Raw genomic sequence first — 12,511 nt, 5'->3', positions numbered from 1 at the left:
TCTGCTTTGGGAAAGATCAAAACGCTTATAGCTGCCATACATTGCCTAGGCTGACAATTTAAAACCACATATGCCAAGGAGAAACCAATCTGCTGGAGGCTTTCAAATGCAGCCAGTGTTTCCTGACAGCATTACTTCTGGGAAAGGTGACAGATACACTGAAGCTGAACCTTTCAGCAGCACTATCTTGTGCGAGGGTTCTTCTTACATGCTGAAAAGAACGTCTTCTTTGTATCTGTCCCTTAATCCACAAATTTTGATGTCTTCATCCTTTAAAACCTGTCACAATTTCACTATGTCAGACAATATTATAGAAGACAAAGGCCAGGGTGCAAATCTGCGAATAAGAATGTTTAATCTGAGTCTGATGATCGGTGCTTTTTGTTTGAGCGTTCTTGTGATTTCATGTTTTCCTTTCCCTTCTTTTTTAGCCTTGTCTTTTCCTAATTAGCAACTTAAACCCACAGCAGGAGAGAGCACCGCACTATCCATGCAGGAAGATAAGGACGCCCTACTATTGCCCAACAAAGAAGAGCAGTAGAGGAATTTTCATTAGAATGAAGCCCCCCAATCGCCTTATACCCCACAGTGAAATCACAATGGCACAAAAGAGGTGCCAGCAGGGAAGCGAACTCATAACTGGAAGTGTCACCCTAAAAAAGCCACTTTAGAGGTGGGCAGCAGAAAGCAGAGTACAGTAAGGCTTACTTCCTCTGATAAGGTTAAAAAAAAAAAAGTGGAAACTAAGCTCCCCTCTCACAGCCACCCATTAAGAAAACACCTGTCCACGCTGAAACATCTCTCTCTCGTCACGTGGGGCGCCTGAAAGATGTCTTCGAGCTTTCATCAATACCGTCTTGTTTTGGCGCTGCCCTCTGCACTCGCTGAATGTGTGTGTAAGAAAAGTGGAGAAAACGGCTGCTGGCAGCATGAAACGCTGGACCCGTCCACGCTGTCAGAGCGGAGTGCTGCTGCCTATTTCATATGGAAATCAATGCAGCAGAATGCAGTCAATTGCCAAACAAGTGACTTTGGCTCTTACTGCTACACACAAAACAGTGAAAAACCAAGGGGCTTTGGCAGTGGCATGGGAGCAAAAGGGAGGAATAAATAGAGTGAGGAATAAAGCCTCAGTCTGGTTAGAACTGAGGAATACTCTACATGATTTTTGGTATGTGTCTCAACAAATATATGAGTGAAAAGGGACATAGATTAAGCTGTCACAATGCAATGAGTCACTGGACGACTTATTCTTTATCTGTACAGTAAGTCTCAGTTCACCAACTGTTTACTGGAGGCTAAACTCCATCCTCAGTGTCTGTAACCTAGACTTGGGGAGCTGCAGGAAAAGAAAGGATTTGCTCTCCGTTTGTGCCAACTGTGTTCCTGTTTCTAACGCAGTGTAACTGTTGCACAAGGATTTAGGCTCCCACACCGGAAAGAAGCCGGCATGTGTGAGGTTTAAAATGCACGTGCTGGCCAAGTTTGTGTGCATTGTAAAGTCTGAACGTAACAGAAGACATATTAACGATGTCATTACAGACTCAAGACAGTCTAGCCCGACACCTGAACAAAAAACTAGTCGTTAGTCTGTTTCATAATAATAAAAACCTAATTGGTAACACCATTAAAGTTCTTACTGTGCACTTAATAGGTTATTAAGATTGCACTGGCCAATGATTAATGGGGAAAAACAACTCAATTTACTGCCAAAACATGTCTGGAACAGCAAAAACAGCAGAAGATAGTTAACAAACCAGCACCATTAAATCCCCTCAGAGTGACACATTAGCTATTAATGCCAGTGTAAGCACTCTGCAACAGTATCAACAACAAGGGCTGGATAATGTGTGACAGAAGGTCATGGACGAAACAATTATCAAACTAAAGGATTCTTGTGGAGGATCAGGCAGAGATTAGAGAAAGTACCACGTACTCTCACAGTAAAACTACAAATATAAACCATTACTAATCTTTCCGGGCATATGATTGAGACATCTTTCAGTCTGATTCACACACCACCGGAAAGCCTTCAGGAAGCGCTGTGAATTTCTTTTAAGCAGTCTACATCACTGCCTGTTAATCACAACAAATCCAAGCTAGTGATCAACCGTGAACATGCTGACAAAGTCTACTCAGTCTGTGGTTTTAGTCAAGTCATCACTTTGTACACCTCAGTTGTCATCAGTATATTTCAGCAACAAGTACTCTGACTGCTGCACTTCAAAGGAAATGCCAAGTGAATTTTCTAAATGCTACAGTCTCAGTGTCAACACTGTTATATTGTCTTTTGGCATGGACAGTCCACCTTTTCTGTTTTTTGTGCATCTGTTAGCCACTGAGGAAATAGTCCAGGATATTTCACTATAAATAAATAAGTAAACCATAGCCATGATCCTACTCTTGGTAAAACAATTTTTCCTTTACTCCAAACTGCCCCTTAGGTCGAAATGGTTCCTTTCTGCGGCAGCTGCAGTGTAATTAGTTGCTTGATTCACACTAAGGAGCTTACATACTAAGGGTTGAGCAAAAAGAAAGCAGATTACAATTTGAGAAGTAGGCTCTAGCTGGGCTACAAACACAGGAGACAAACACAAGACTGTCATGTTTAAAGAGCAGTATCTGAGCATTTTATCTGCCCCCGTTGTACATTAGAGAATTAAGTTCTTCCTCGAGCATGGAATCAAGTCTGAATCAGTGGTTTGCGGCATAAAATCTGCTCCACTGAATGAGATTTGTACCAGTGGCTCTCAGTCCTCACAGATTGTCTGTAAGTCACATGCTCTTTTCTGTTACCTAGCAACAGTAAAGCTCAGGCAAAAGTTCCTCAAGAGAACTTCCAATCTGTGTGAGGAAGGCTTTGTGCTCAACCTTTAAAGTAATACTATGTGGCAAAACATGTAGCTCTGGAGCCAGACTTACTTTACCGAGTGGCCTCACCAAAATTACTGAAGGGGAATGGGTGGTTCAATTATAAAAAAAAATAAAAAATAAAAAAATAAGTGGCTTTTTGAATCATCAGCAAGGTTATTTCCATGCGTTTAGTTGATTTATCCACTTTGATTCCTGTCATAGCTGAACTGTTACTCGTTGGATGGATACTTTCTCGTCTTTGTTCAAGAAAAATACATTAAAATCAGCAACAAAAGCTCAAAAGCTGGTTTGTTTTGATGAGCAACAAGTGCACAGGGTGAATCACTCGTAGCACAACTCTGCAGGTCCTCAATGAATCACTCAGCTGACAGCATGTGTGAGCAGAAAAAAATATAATATATATAAAAAAAATATAAAATATATACATATAGGCCTATCACACCACTTACCTTCAGAGTGGCACCATCTAACACAGCATATGAAGACGAGGAAGAGTTTAAGTAGCACTGCTCTCCACATTCTGGCTGGTCCGTCCAGCTCCGCTGTGCAGATGGAGGAGCTGTAGGGACTGGGGCTGGGATGCTGTTGCTTTCTTCTGTCTGTCTTTCTTGGCCCGCTAGTTGATGAAAAGGGGCGTGCACAAAGGCCAGGACAGCCGCTCCCCCAAGCCAGCCTCGGCCCTCCGGATAAATCCCTCTGGCCCTGGAATCTGCATAATACCAAGCAGGTCCGACTTGTCCTGTGTGCCAGTGATTTTTCACTCACAGCGGGCTATCATCACTGTTTATTTGCCCCCGCAGTCGGGAAAGCACGGGGGTTTCTACGGCCGCTTTGAGGGAAGATAATGATGTCAGCAATAACAAAGTAAAACTACGGGAAGCGGCAAGTTAGGGTGACCTGAAGGCACAGACGAGTCACGTTAAACCCGATGTCTCTGGTCCGAGTCCGAGCATGGAGCCTTGTTTTACACACATCAAGTTTGATAAAGCTACGACAAGAAAATGGCAGGACATTGTCAAGTGTTTTACACATGTAACCAAAGCTAAAAAAAAAATTAAAAAAAAAAGTGGAAATGCCTTAAATTATTTGTGCGCTCTTTAGATCGATAGGAATCGGCTATTAACATTTTCCCTAAAGATTAGATACACAAATGACTTGTGAATAAAACAGTTGCATTAATGGCGCCGAAAGGTCTCAACATGAACAGCGACCATAGAGACAATCGCCTCACACAATTTCAATACTCCAAAACAAATATGCACCCGAGTAAAAGTACTGCTGCTTCTTCCACCGTGTCTTTTCGAGATGGCCCATACCTTCACAGCACCTAGCGGCTGATATAAAGCCCAACACCTCCATCATGTGGCCGAGCGGCGACACCGACACGTCTTCACCTGCTCTGCTGCTAAATCTCAGGAGAGTCCAGCTCTGCGGTAGTTGCCATTAGCGACCGAGCAACTGAAACTTCGGAGATGCTTTCTCCGAAATGAGGAACCGAGTCTCTTGAGGAAGTGTGGGTTTTTTTTCCCCATGTGAAACCGACAGGAAGTACTTTACATTTAATTGTTAGTCATCATGGCAACTCCACAGAGAAATGCAGAAAAATTCATGAAGCTGGAAGACAGGACGACGGAGGTATGTACAACTTGACTGATAACATCGTTAGCTAGTTTAGCTAACTCGCTGGTTAAGGCTAGCTGTGTCCTAAATACACAGTTAATGTCAAGAATATCTCACTTACCTTCACACATTGTCTTTTATCGCATACGACTGGTATTATAGAGATTTTAATGTCTTCAATTTTATCGTCTCCCGCTCTCTTCAGTCATGGTGATCACCATACTTAATACCTTAAAGGAGCAATATGTAGTTTTGGAGAAGAAATTCAAACCCAGAATTTTAATATTTACAATATTAATGAGGTAATAATACAGACTCAGAAATATCAATTTTTCCATAACTGAATAAACAAGCTGTTCTCAGAGGAAAATAAGGTCCCCAGAACACTGTTTGAAGCTAGACAGGTGGCAGGGTCCGCCACATTTAAACAAAGTTACACAGTATGAAATTGTGTTGCCCTTTAAGGTCAGTTTGTTTATTCAGTTTATTTTGTCATGAAAACGAAGAGTTTGTTTGTTTAATTTGTTTTGGCATAAAATTCAGCCAATAAAGATCTTTCTTTTCTGATTAAAATTTCTTCCCCAAAACTACATAGTTTACCTTTAAGTTAACTAGTAACACAACTAGGTTACTAACTAATAAAAATAAAGTAACTAATAAAAATAATATCTATTTACTTAGTAAATATTTAGTAATAAGTGATACCTATTCCTCCTTGGAAGTTATGTCACTTGACTGTCCAAACCAAATGCAAATCAATAAAACAACCGATGAGTAAAAGTATAGAAACATAACCAACAATTTTTGACGGCGTTTAAAAAAAGTTATATCATAACAAAATTTGCCCACCAGGGAGCAAAAGTTTATTTTTCCCTTGTAAAATATCCGCTTCAGTTGATATCATGATCACACTTCTCTCCACTGTTATCAATATCTATATCAGATTTTATAACCTCGTCAGTGTTGGCCTCAAAAAAACAGTAACATGCGGGCCCTTGTCCAAACACAGCGTAACTTCACTAAGAAGCTGCCAAAGGGGCCTGTTTGTCAGGTTTTAACACATTGCTTTTTCTCTTGTTCCCAGCATATGGACTGTATTCAGAAGTCACTAGAGAAACTTCAAAGCCTTTCTGTGGAGGATACAACAGAGACGCTGCGGTCCAGGATAGACGAACAGTCAAGTCTAATCTGCATACTAAAACATCGAGCTGATGAGCTGCTCCATCGATATCAAGCTCAGCAGAAAATCAATACTGAGCTGGAAGGCCAACTAACAGACGGCCAGAGAGAACTGGACGGCGAAAGAAAGAAAGCAGAGCTCATAGAGAAGAGATTCATGGATTTAGCTGCCAACAATCAAGCAATTATTGCATTCATGGACGAGCACAAAAATCATAATGCCCAGTTAAAGCTGGAAAACGAAAAGCTGCAGTCAGAAAATGATTCGCTTTTCTCCCAAAAATTGCAAGATAAAGAAGTGTACGTTCAAAAACTGTTGCAAGACATCAAACAGCTGAGGGAGAAACACACAAATAAGGAAAAGGAATATCGGTAAGAAGAAGAATCAGTGTCAGTTAATATTAGTGCTGACATATCTATTGGTCGATCGACAGAAAATTGATCAAAAACAATTTTGGTAATTTTGACATATTTATAAGTAATTTATCCTGTAAAACTACCCAAAATTTACCAGTTACAGCATTTAAAATGTGAAAAAGACTTTACCTTGAGCTCCTGGAAATTGTAATATTGTTAATATTTTATAGACTTAATGATTAGTCCCTTGATTGAAAAAAAAAAACTATTGGTTTTGATACTATATTTTACGTCTTTGTTTAAGGGAGAAATTGGCTAGATGCCAGTCAAAACTCCTGGAACAAGCAACTGAGCATCAAGCTAAGGAGGCATCGCTTCTTGATCAATTACATAATGCTCAGAAACAGCAAAGAGATGTTGTAGAGATGTGCCAAGGTGAGTATTTAATGTTTATAATTCTCTGAAGTGCTACAAAATGCAAGAACTTGTAAACTCTTGGCATTTTTCCCATGATCAGACTTGAAGCTGAAGCTACAAAAAGCTGAAGAAGAGCAAGCTTTGAAGGAAAACAACGTGAGAGAAAGCATAACGAGACTCAACAAAGAGAAGGATAAGTTATTAAGTCTGTCTATGGAAAGAGGGAAAGTAATACAGGTGATTTTAAAGAGCATTTGTTCTACTAACTAAAATCACAGCTCTGCACAGATGAACCAGTCATGCAAAAATATCTTCAATATAGGACAAACAAGAGGAAATCCAGCAGCTGGAGACGAAATGGAAAGAAGAGAAAAAAGCTCGGGTCGAAGCAGAGGACAGGTAAACTGGGCATCAACACTACTATTTTAAGAAAAATCCTCAGTAATGTAACAACCCGTCTATATTTGTCGCTGACCTTTCCTCAGGTTTGAACGGGAAGCAGAAGCCATTAACGCAGACCTGAAAGTGACATCTCTCCAGTCTGCTCTTGATGAATCAACACTAAAATTTAGGATGTTCAAAAAGGTTTGTGGGAATCTACAATATTGGAAAGTGAAATTGACAATGGCCCATAGATGGCTGAGAACATTCTCAACTAATTTACTTCTGTCATCATTTTACAGGATTTTGAAGCCTTCAAAGAACACAGCACCAAACTCATTACACAAGAAAGAGAGTTAAATAAGAAACTTTTCCACATGACGGGCTAAACTTTGGCATTGTGGAAGTGTATGTTCTCTTACTAACATTTTCATTAAAATCATTTCCACCAAGAGTATTTGGTCACTGACAATCCCAATAATGAAAAATGGCAAAAAATAAGGGGATATATCACAATGAAACTTTTTATTTCATCCTCACCTTTCCAGAGAAATGGAACCACGACACAACATACTTAGCATGACATGTTAGAAGTTCCTCAAATAGAAATTATACTGTACAAATGTTTATCTCATAAAACCCTACGGACGAATCACTTAAGAGTGCTCCTCTGCCAGTTTCTCAGCCTTTTGGACTACTTCTTCGATGGGACCCACCATGTAGAAAGCTTGCTCTGGCAGGGCGTCATATTCACCTTGAAGAGAGAAAAGAATAACCATTACAATCAAATGTCCACCAAGTTCACCCCATGTAAGAAATGTTTAATTGTTGGTGGAACACTCTACCTCCAAGAATGCTCTGGAAGCCTTTGATTGTTTCCTTAAGAGGCACCAGCTTTCCCATGTGGCCAGTGAAGACTTCTGCTACCTGGAAGGGCTGCGACAAGAAACGCTGGATCTTACGAGCACGAGCCACGGTCAGCCTATCTTCCTCAGACAATTCATCCATACCCAGGATAGCAATGATGTCCTGCAATGATTTGTAGTCCTAAAAAAAGAACAGTTGGGTTGTTAGACAAAGTTTTCGTTTAGTTTTTGCATTGACAACCATTAAAAATTCCTTAGTATCAAACATTAGGCTTGCCTGAAGGATCTTCTGCACACCACGAGCAACATCGTAGTGTTCAGCCCCAACAATGTTGGGGTCCATGATGCGAGAGGTGGAATCCAGAGGGTCCACAGCGGGATAGATACCAAGCTCAGCAATAGCACGGGACAGCACAGTTGTAGCATCCAAGTGAGCAAAAGTTGTGGCAGGAGCGGGGTCAGTTAAATCATCAGCGGGCACATAGATAGCCTGTAACAAATGAGCAATTTTTGTGTAAATAATCAGGAAAAATTAGAGTGTGCTGACGTGTGATTAGAGTCTTGTGTCATCTTACTTGTACTGAGGTGATGGAGCCCTTCTTGGTAGTGGTAATTCTCTCCTGCATGGTCCCCATGTCAGTGGCCAAGGTAGGCTGGTAACCCACAGCTGAGGGGATACGACCCAACAGGGCAGACACCTGAAGGACAATGACACAAATACTCAGATGCAAGATAGAAAGGTGTTGTTCTATTGATGACATCTGCTAATCAGGAACAATCTATTTAGCATTGCATACCTCTGATCCAGCCTGGGTGAACCTGAAGATGTTGTCAATAAAGAGAAGTACGTCCTGTCCCTCCTGATCACGGAAGTATTCAGCAACAGTCAGACCAGTAAGAGCAACTCTGGCACGGGCACCTGGGGGCTCGTTCATCTGACCGTACACCAGTGCTACCTGGGAAAAAGATCACCCCAGAAGTTAACACAGAGTAGATTTACATGAACCCGAAACACTAAATTGTTTTCCAACAAATAAAAATATCTAATTGAGATCGTCACCTTTGAGGTGGTGTCCTTCAGGTTAATGACACCAGACTCAATCATTTCATGGTACAAGTCATTTCCCTCGCGGGTTCGCTCTCCCACTCCAGCAAACACAGAGTAGCCACCATGAGCCTTGGCCACATTGTTAATCAGCTCCATAATCAGCACAGTCTTGCCCACACCAGCACCACCAAACAGACCTGGAGAAAAACAACATGCACAATGATCAATAATCAAGATAGGCATGTATGAAAATGTGAAAACAAAAAATCTAGGGTGTCAGGTGACCAACCCACCAATCTTTCCACCCTTTGCGTAGGGTGCCAGCAGATCTACCACTTTGATGCCAGTGACCAGGATCTCCTGCTCCACACTCATGTCTGTGAACTCAGGGGCTTCAGCGTGAATAGGAGCAGTTCTGCAAAATAATACAGGATGTTTTTGATCATGGTAAAAGAATATGAATGGACATATGCCCATTTTTAAATCGTCAACAAATTACAAAATAAAATTGTCCTCAACAAAGTCACTCTTTACACCCAGAAACTCAGAAAGTGAAATAGGCCTGTAGCTCCTACAGACAGGGTTATAAGGCTAAGAAATACTATACTCAGTCATTTCGTGGCATTTATTGACCAGAAATATATAGAATAACCACAGCATCCTGACCATCTCAACACTTACTGTTTGGTGCTAATTGGACCCCTCTCATCGATGGGTTCCCCAATGACATTCATGATCCTGCCCAAGGTCTCAGGGCCCACAGGGATCCTGATGGGGGCTCCGGTGTCCAGAACCTTCTGACCACGCACCAGACCCTCTGTGCCGTCCATGGCGATCGTCCTGACTGTGTTTTCACCTGCAGAAACACAGGAAGAGAGACATAAGGACAACGTTTACATTTCTTAACAGAGCAATGTTTCAACCCCAGGATCACTCACCCAGATGCTGTGCCACCTCAAGTACCAGCCTGCTCTCACGGCCGGCCACCTCCAGGGCATTGAGAATAGGAGGAAGGCCTTCATCGAACTGGACATCCACCACAGCACCAATCACAGCAACTATGCGGCCATTGGCCAGTGCTGCCTGAGCAGCAGGGGCAGCGTAACCCCTGCCTGAAAGGACAATGACAGGAGAAGGACATTGACATTAATGACATGTTAGAAGTAAATTTACATATGACAGCAGAAATCAAAACATATTACAGAGAATAAGCATTAATCATCATATGCATGTTATATATAAAAACTGCAAGACAAATGAGCAAAAAGTAAAACACATTTTCACATTTTGAAGCTTCAGGATAACATTTTTGTATATTTTGATGCCACTGAAACTCACAGGCTGTAAGTTCAGTGTGAAACATTGACTTGTACCGAGTTGCTGGGAAAGGTCATTGAATGGAGACAGTGAACCAACACATGACTGAAGCCACAACATGTGATTTAAGTCCAAATATGACAAAGTAACTACTTAGTTCCTATTTTAGCTGCTTTAATTAAATAAAAACACCTTCTAATGGCAAATGAATGGAGATTCCCCATGCTAAATTTGAGGCCTGACCCACTGAGCATGCTACATTAGCGTCAAAAACAAGCCAAAGCACACTTAATGGTGACATGTCGGTTTATAATTAAAAAGTATATTCACTCACTCGAAGAAAGGGCCGCATGTCTCCCACTGATTGTCTTTAAAGAGTTGACCCCAGGCTTAAAAGCCTGCAGAGCACCGCTGCAGCACCGTCCCACAGCTCCCAACATGGTTAAGATGGCTGAAGGTGAACACACAATCCTGTACCGTTCAGCCCAACAGCCTGTCTGAGCATGCGCAGTCTGTCAGTCTGTGTTTTTATCCCCTCACTTACCGAAAGAGGGCAGCACAAACCAAGACACTCATGTGTAGCTCAGAGGACACCAACACTTCCTGATTTCTGGTTAAGCCGCTGCTGCCACCCTCATGCTGCATGATGATATTGCAGAAGTTTTTGTGTTTCATGAGGCTATACTATAGTAAATGTGGCAAGTAAAATCACCAGTACTGTAAGTAATTTACCTCAAAGGTTAAAAGTAGGTTATCTTTTAAGCTATAAGAACTTTGTAACCTTGTCTTTCAGCAAGAAGTCACTTTTATTTTTGTGAACATTTCAGTGTGTCTGCATAAAGAGTCAATTTTAGGTTTCTGTGACATTTGGCCGATCTGATTATGTCTTAAAAATGTTTTGCAATTGCAAGTTAGTTGTCAATAGCCTGAAGTATGGGCTAACTCTTGTGGAAAATTCCACCAAGAGTCTGAATCCAGACCCACAGTGTTTAATGTGAAGATGTACATCAGTGATAAAACAGCAGTACAGGCTCAGTGTCCACAAACTGACAATCCAAACAGGAAGACACAAAAAATCATGGCAACCAAAAGAAAACAGAACATGTGGTCACTGCTTGACAGGTGAGGTTGAGACAGAGATGCACTTTCTCCTACAATGTAAAGCATTCAACGAAACCAGGAACATTTATTTTAATAAATTCAATTCGGTAATCTCAGAGTTCAAAGAGCTGAAGATATAGGGCATACCTTGCTGCCCAATATGTGTCAACATGCCACAACCTGAGGGACAGTGAGTAACCGACACACACACACACACACACACACACACACACACACATGCAGGCACACGCACACACACACACTGTATATACTGTATATATAATTTATGTAAATCAATCTTGGTGTTGTTATTTGTTATGTTATGTCCGAATGTTTGGACAGATGCTTTGGCAACATTGTTGTTAAACTTTCATGCCAATAAAGCCCCTTTGAATTGAATTGAAAATTGATAAAACAGCATAATTCTTGTACTTGTTTTGAAACTTGTAAACAACAGAATTTTTTTTTAAAGGGCTCCATACAACTTGTCCGGCATAATGCAATTCTCTGGAAGCTCCCAGATCCCAAATTGATTTGAAAAGATGTTATTTACACCCTTTTTTAAGCCGCAATCTTCCCTGTAGCTAAAAGAGTTAGCGTGCACCCAATCTGAGGTGTGTGCATGAGCTCGACAGTAAGGGTGTAAATAATGTCTTTTCTAAAAAAAATTGGGAACCTGAATCTTCCAGAGACGTGGATTAAGACAGACGAGCTGCATGGAGCCATTTAATGTTTATTTCAGTTGTGAAATCCCAATCTACTTCAGTTGTTTAAGAGCATGCTGCCATACTGTTTTGCTGTGAAGCTCCGAAACTTCCCCTGACTTCCCATCAGTATGAAGGTGAGTAGATAATGACTGAATTTTCATTTTTGAGTCAAGTTATCCTTTAAACATCTGGCTCTGAGAACTTTACCCTTAACAATAATCACCTTTTAAGATTTTACATTCCTGTTTCTTTGACCTACACTGCTCTAATTCTTGTCTTTCTTTTACAAAATTATTTATTTTAATGTCATTCAGGTGTGTAAAAGTATGTCATTTTGATTCAACTGGTCTCTCTGCAAGTTTTTTTCCCACCTCGTTCTGGCCTGTAAAACTGTCGCAGTCATTGTCCCCTCAGTAGTTATGATGTTTTATCCAGTTTAAAATGGTACATTTACAAATAGTTCTAATCTTCTGCAATCACTGGTAGTCACAGATATAATTGGGAACATAAACAAAAGGTGATGGACACACATGACAGTCAATCTGACTTCATCATTCTCACAACTCACAAATGTTGCTGCTGCACATAGCAGCACTATGAATGGTTGTCATTCATCATACGGCAAAGTGACGGGGTGGATTTTG

At 41.0% G+C, this 12,511-nt stretch overlaps 3 protein-coding genes across 3 annotated transcripts in view; 1 reads left to right on the top strand and 2 right to left on the bottom strand.

Annotated features, from left to right (window-relative positions):
• The window catches only part of lrp2a (low density lipoprotein receptor-related protein 2a), a 47,589-nt gene extending 44,000 nt beyond the window's left edge, over positions 1 to 3,589 (bottom strand). Inside the window, 2 exon segments of the mRNA XM_073473653.1 lie at positions 3,324 to 3,493; positions 3,495 to 3,589. Coding sequence (XP_073329754.1) covers positions 3,324 to 3,493; positions 3,495 to 3,589 — 265 coding nt within the window.
• A 1,992-nt stretch (positions 3,590 to 5,581) lies between these two features.
• Positions 5,582 to 7,217, top strand: LOC141002568 (coiled-coil domain-containing protein 89). Its single transcript, XM_073473920.1, has 6 exons — positions 5,582 to 6,045; positions 6,335 to 6,465; positions 6,548 to 6,684; positions 6,770 to 6,846; positions 6,933 to 7,032; positions 7,131 to 7,217. The coding sequence occupies exons 1-6, from the start codon at positions 5,582 to 5,584 to the stop codon at positions 7,215 to 7,217; spliced, it is 996 nt and encodes a 331-aa protein (XP_073330021.1).
• A 109-nt stretch (positions 7,218 to 7,326) lies between these two features.
• On the bottom strand, positions 7,327 to 10,535 carry LOC141002567 (ATP synthase subunit beta, mitochondrial-like). Its single transcript, XM_073473919.1, has 10 exons — positions 10,394 to 10,535; positions 9,681 to 9,854; positions 9,424 to 9,598; positions 9,036 to 9,157; positions 8,755 to 8,939; positions 8,492 to 8,650; positions 8,270 to 8,392; positions 7,972 to 8,184; positions 7,674 to 7,875; positions 7,327 to 7,582 (listed from the first exon to the last, which is right to left on the bottom strand). Exons 1-10 carry the CDS (start codon positions 10,497 to 10,499, stop codon positions 7,485 to 7,487), a joined length of 1,557 nt encoding a protein of 518 aa, XP_073330020.1. The 5' UTR covers positions 10,500 to 10,535; the 3' UTR covers positions 7,327 to 7,484.
• Between the last annotated feature and the right edge of the window lie 1,976 nt (positions 10,536 to 12,511).

This window comes from Pagrus major, chromosome 9, assembly GCF_040436345.1.
Source record: "Pagrus major chromosome 9, Pma_NU_1.0".
NCBI classification, from domain to species: Eukaryota; Metazoa; Chordata; class Actinopteri; order Spariformes; family Sparidae; genus Pagrus; species Pagrus major.
Note: the sequence above shows the minus strand (reverse complement) of the source record. Positions and strands in the feature narration are given on the sequence as shown.

Coding starts and splice junctions, on each gene's coding strand:
- LOC141002568 (XM_073473920.1), top strand. CDS start 5,582: ATGGACTGTATTCAGAAGTCACTAGAGAAACTTCAAAGCCTTTCTGTG. Junction 6,685..6,769: donor AAAGAGGGAAAGTAATACAG/GTGATTTTAAAG, acceptor TCTTCAATATAG/GACAAACAAGAGGAAATCCA. Junction 7,033..7,130: donor AATTTAGGATGTTCAAAAAG/GTTTGTGGGAAT, acceptor ATCATTTTACAG/GATTTTGAAGCCTTCAAAGA.
- LOC141002567 (XM_073473919.1), bottom strand. CDS start 10,499: ATGTTGGGAGCTGTGGGACGGTGCTGCAGCGGTGCTCTGCAGGCTTTT. Junction 8,940..9,035: donor CGCAAAGGGTGGAAAGATTG/GTGGGTTGGTCA, acceptor GTTTTTCTCCAG/GTCTGTTTGGTGGTGCTGGT. Junction 8,651..8,754: donor TGAAGGACACCACCTCAAAG/GTGACGATCTCA, acceptor TCTTTTTCCCAG/GTAGCACTGGTGTACGGTCA.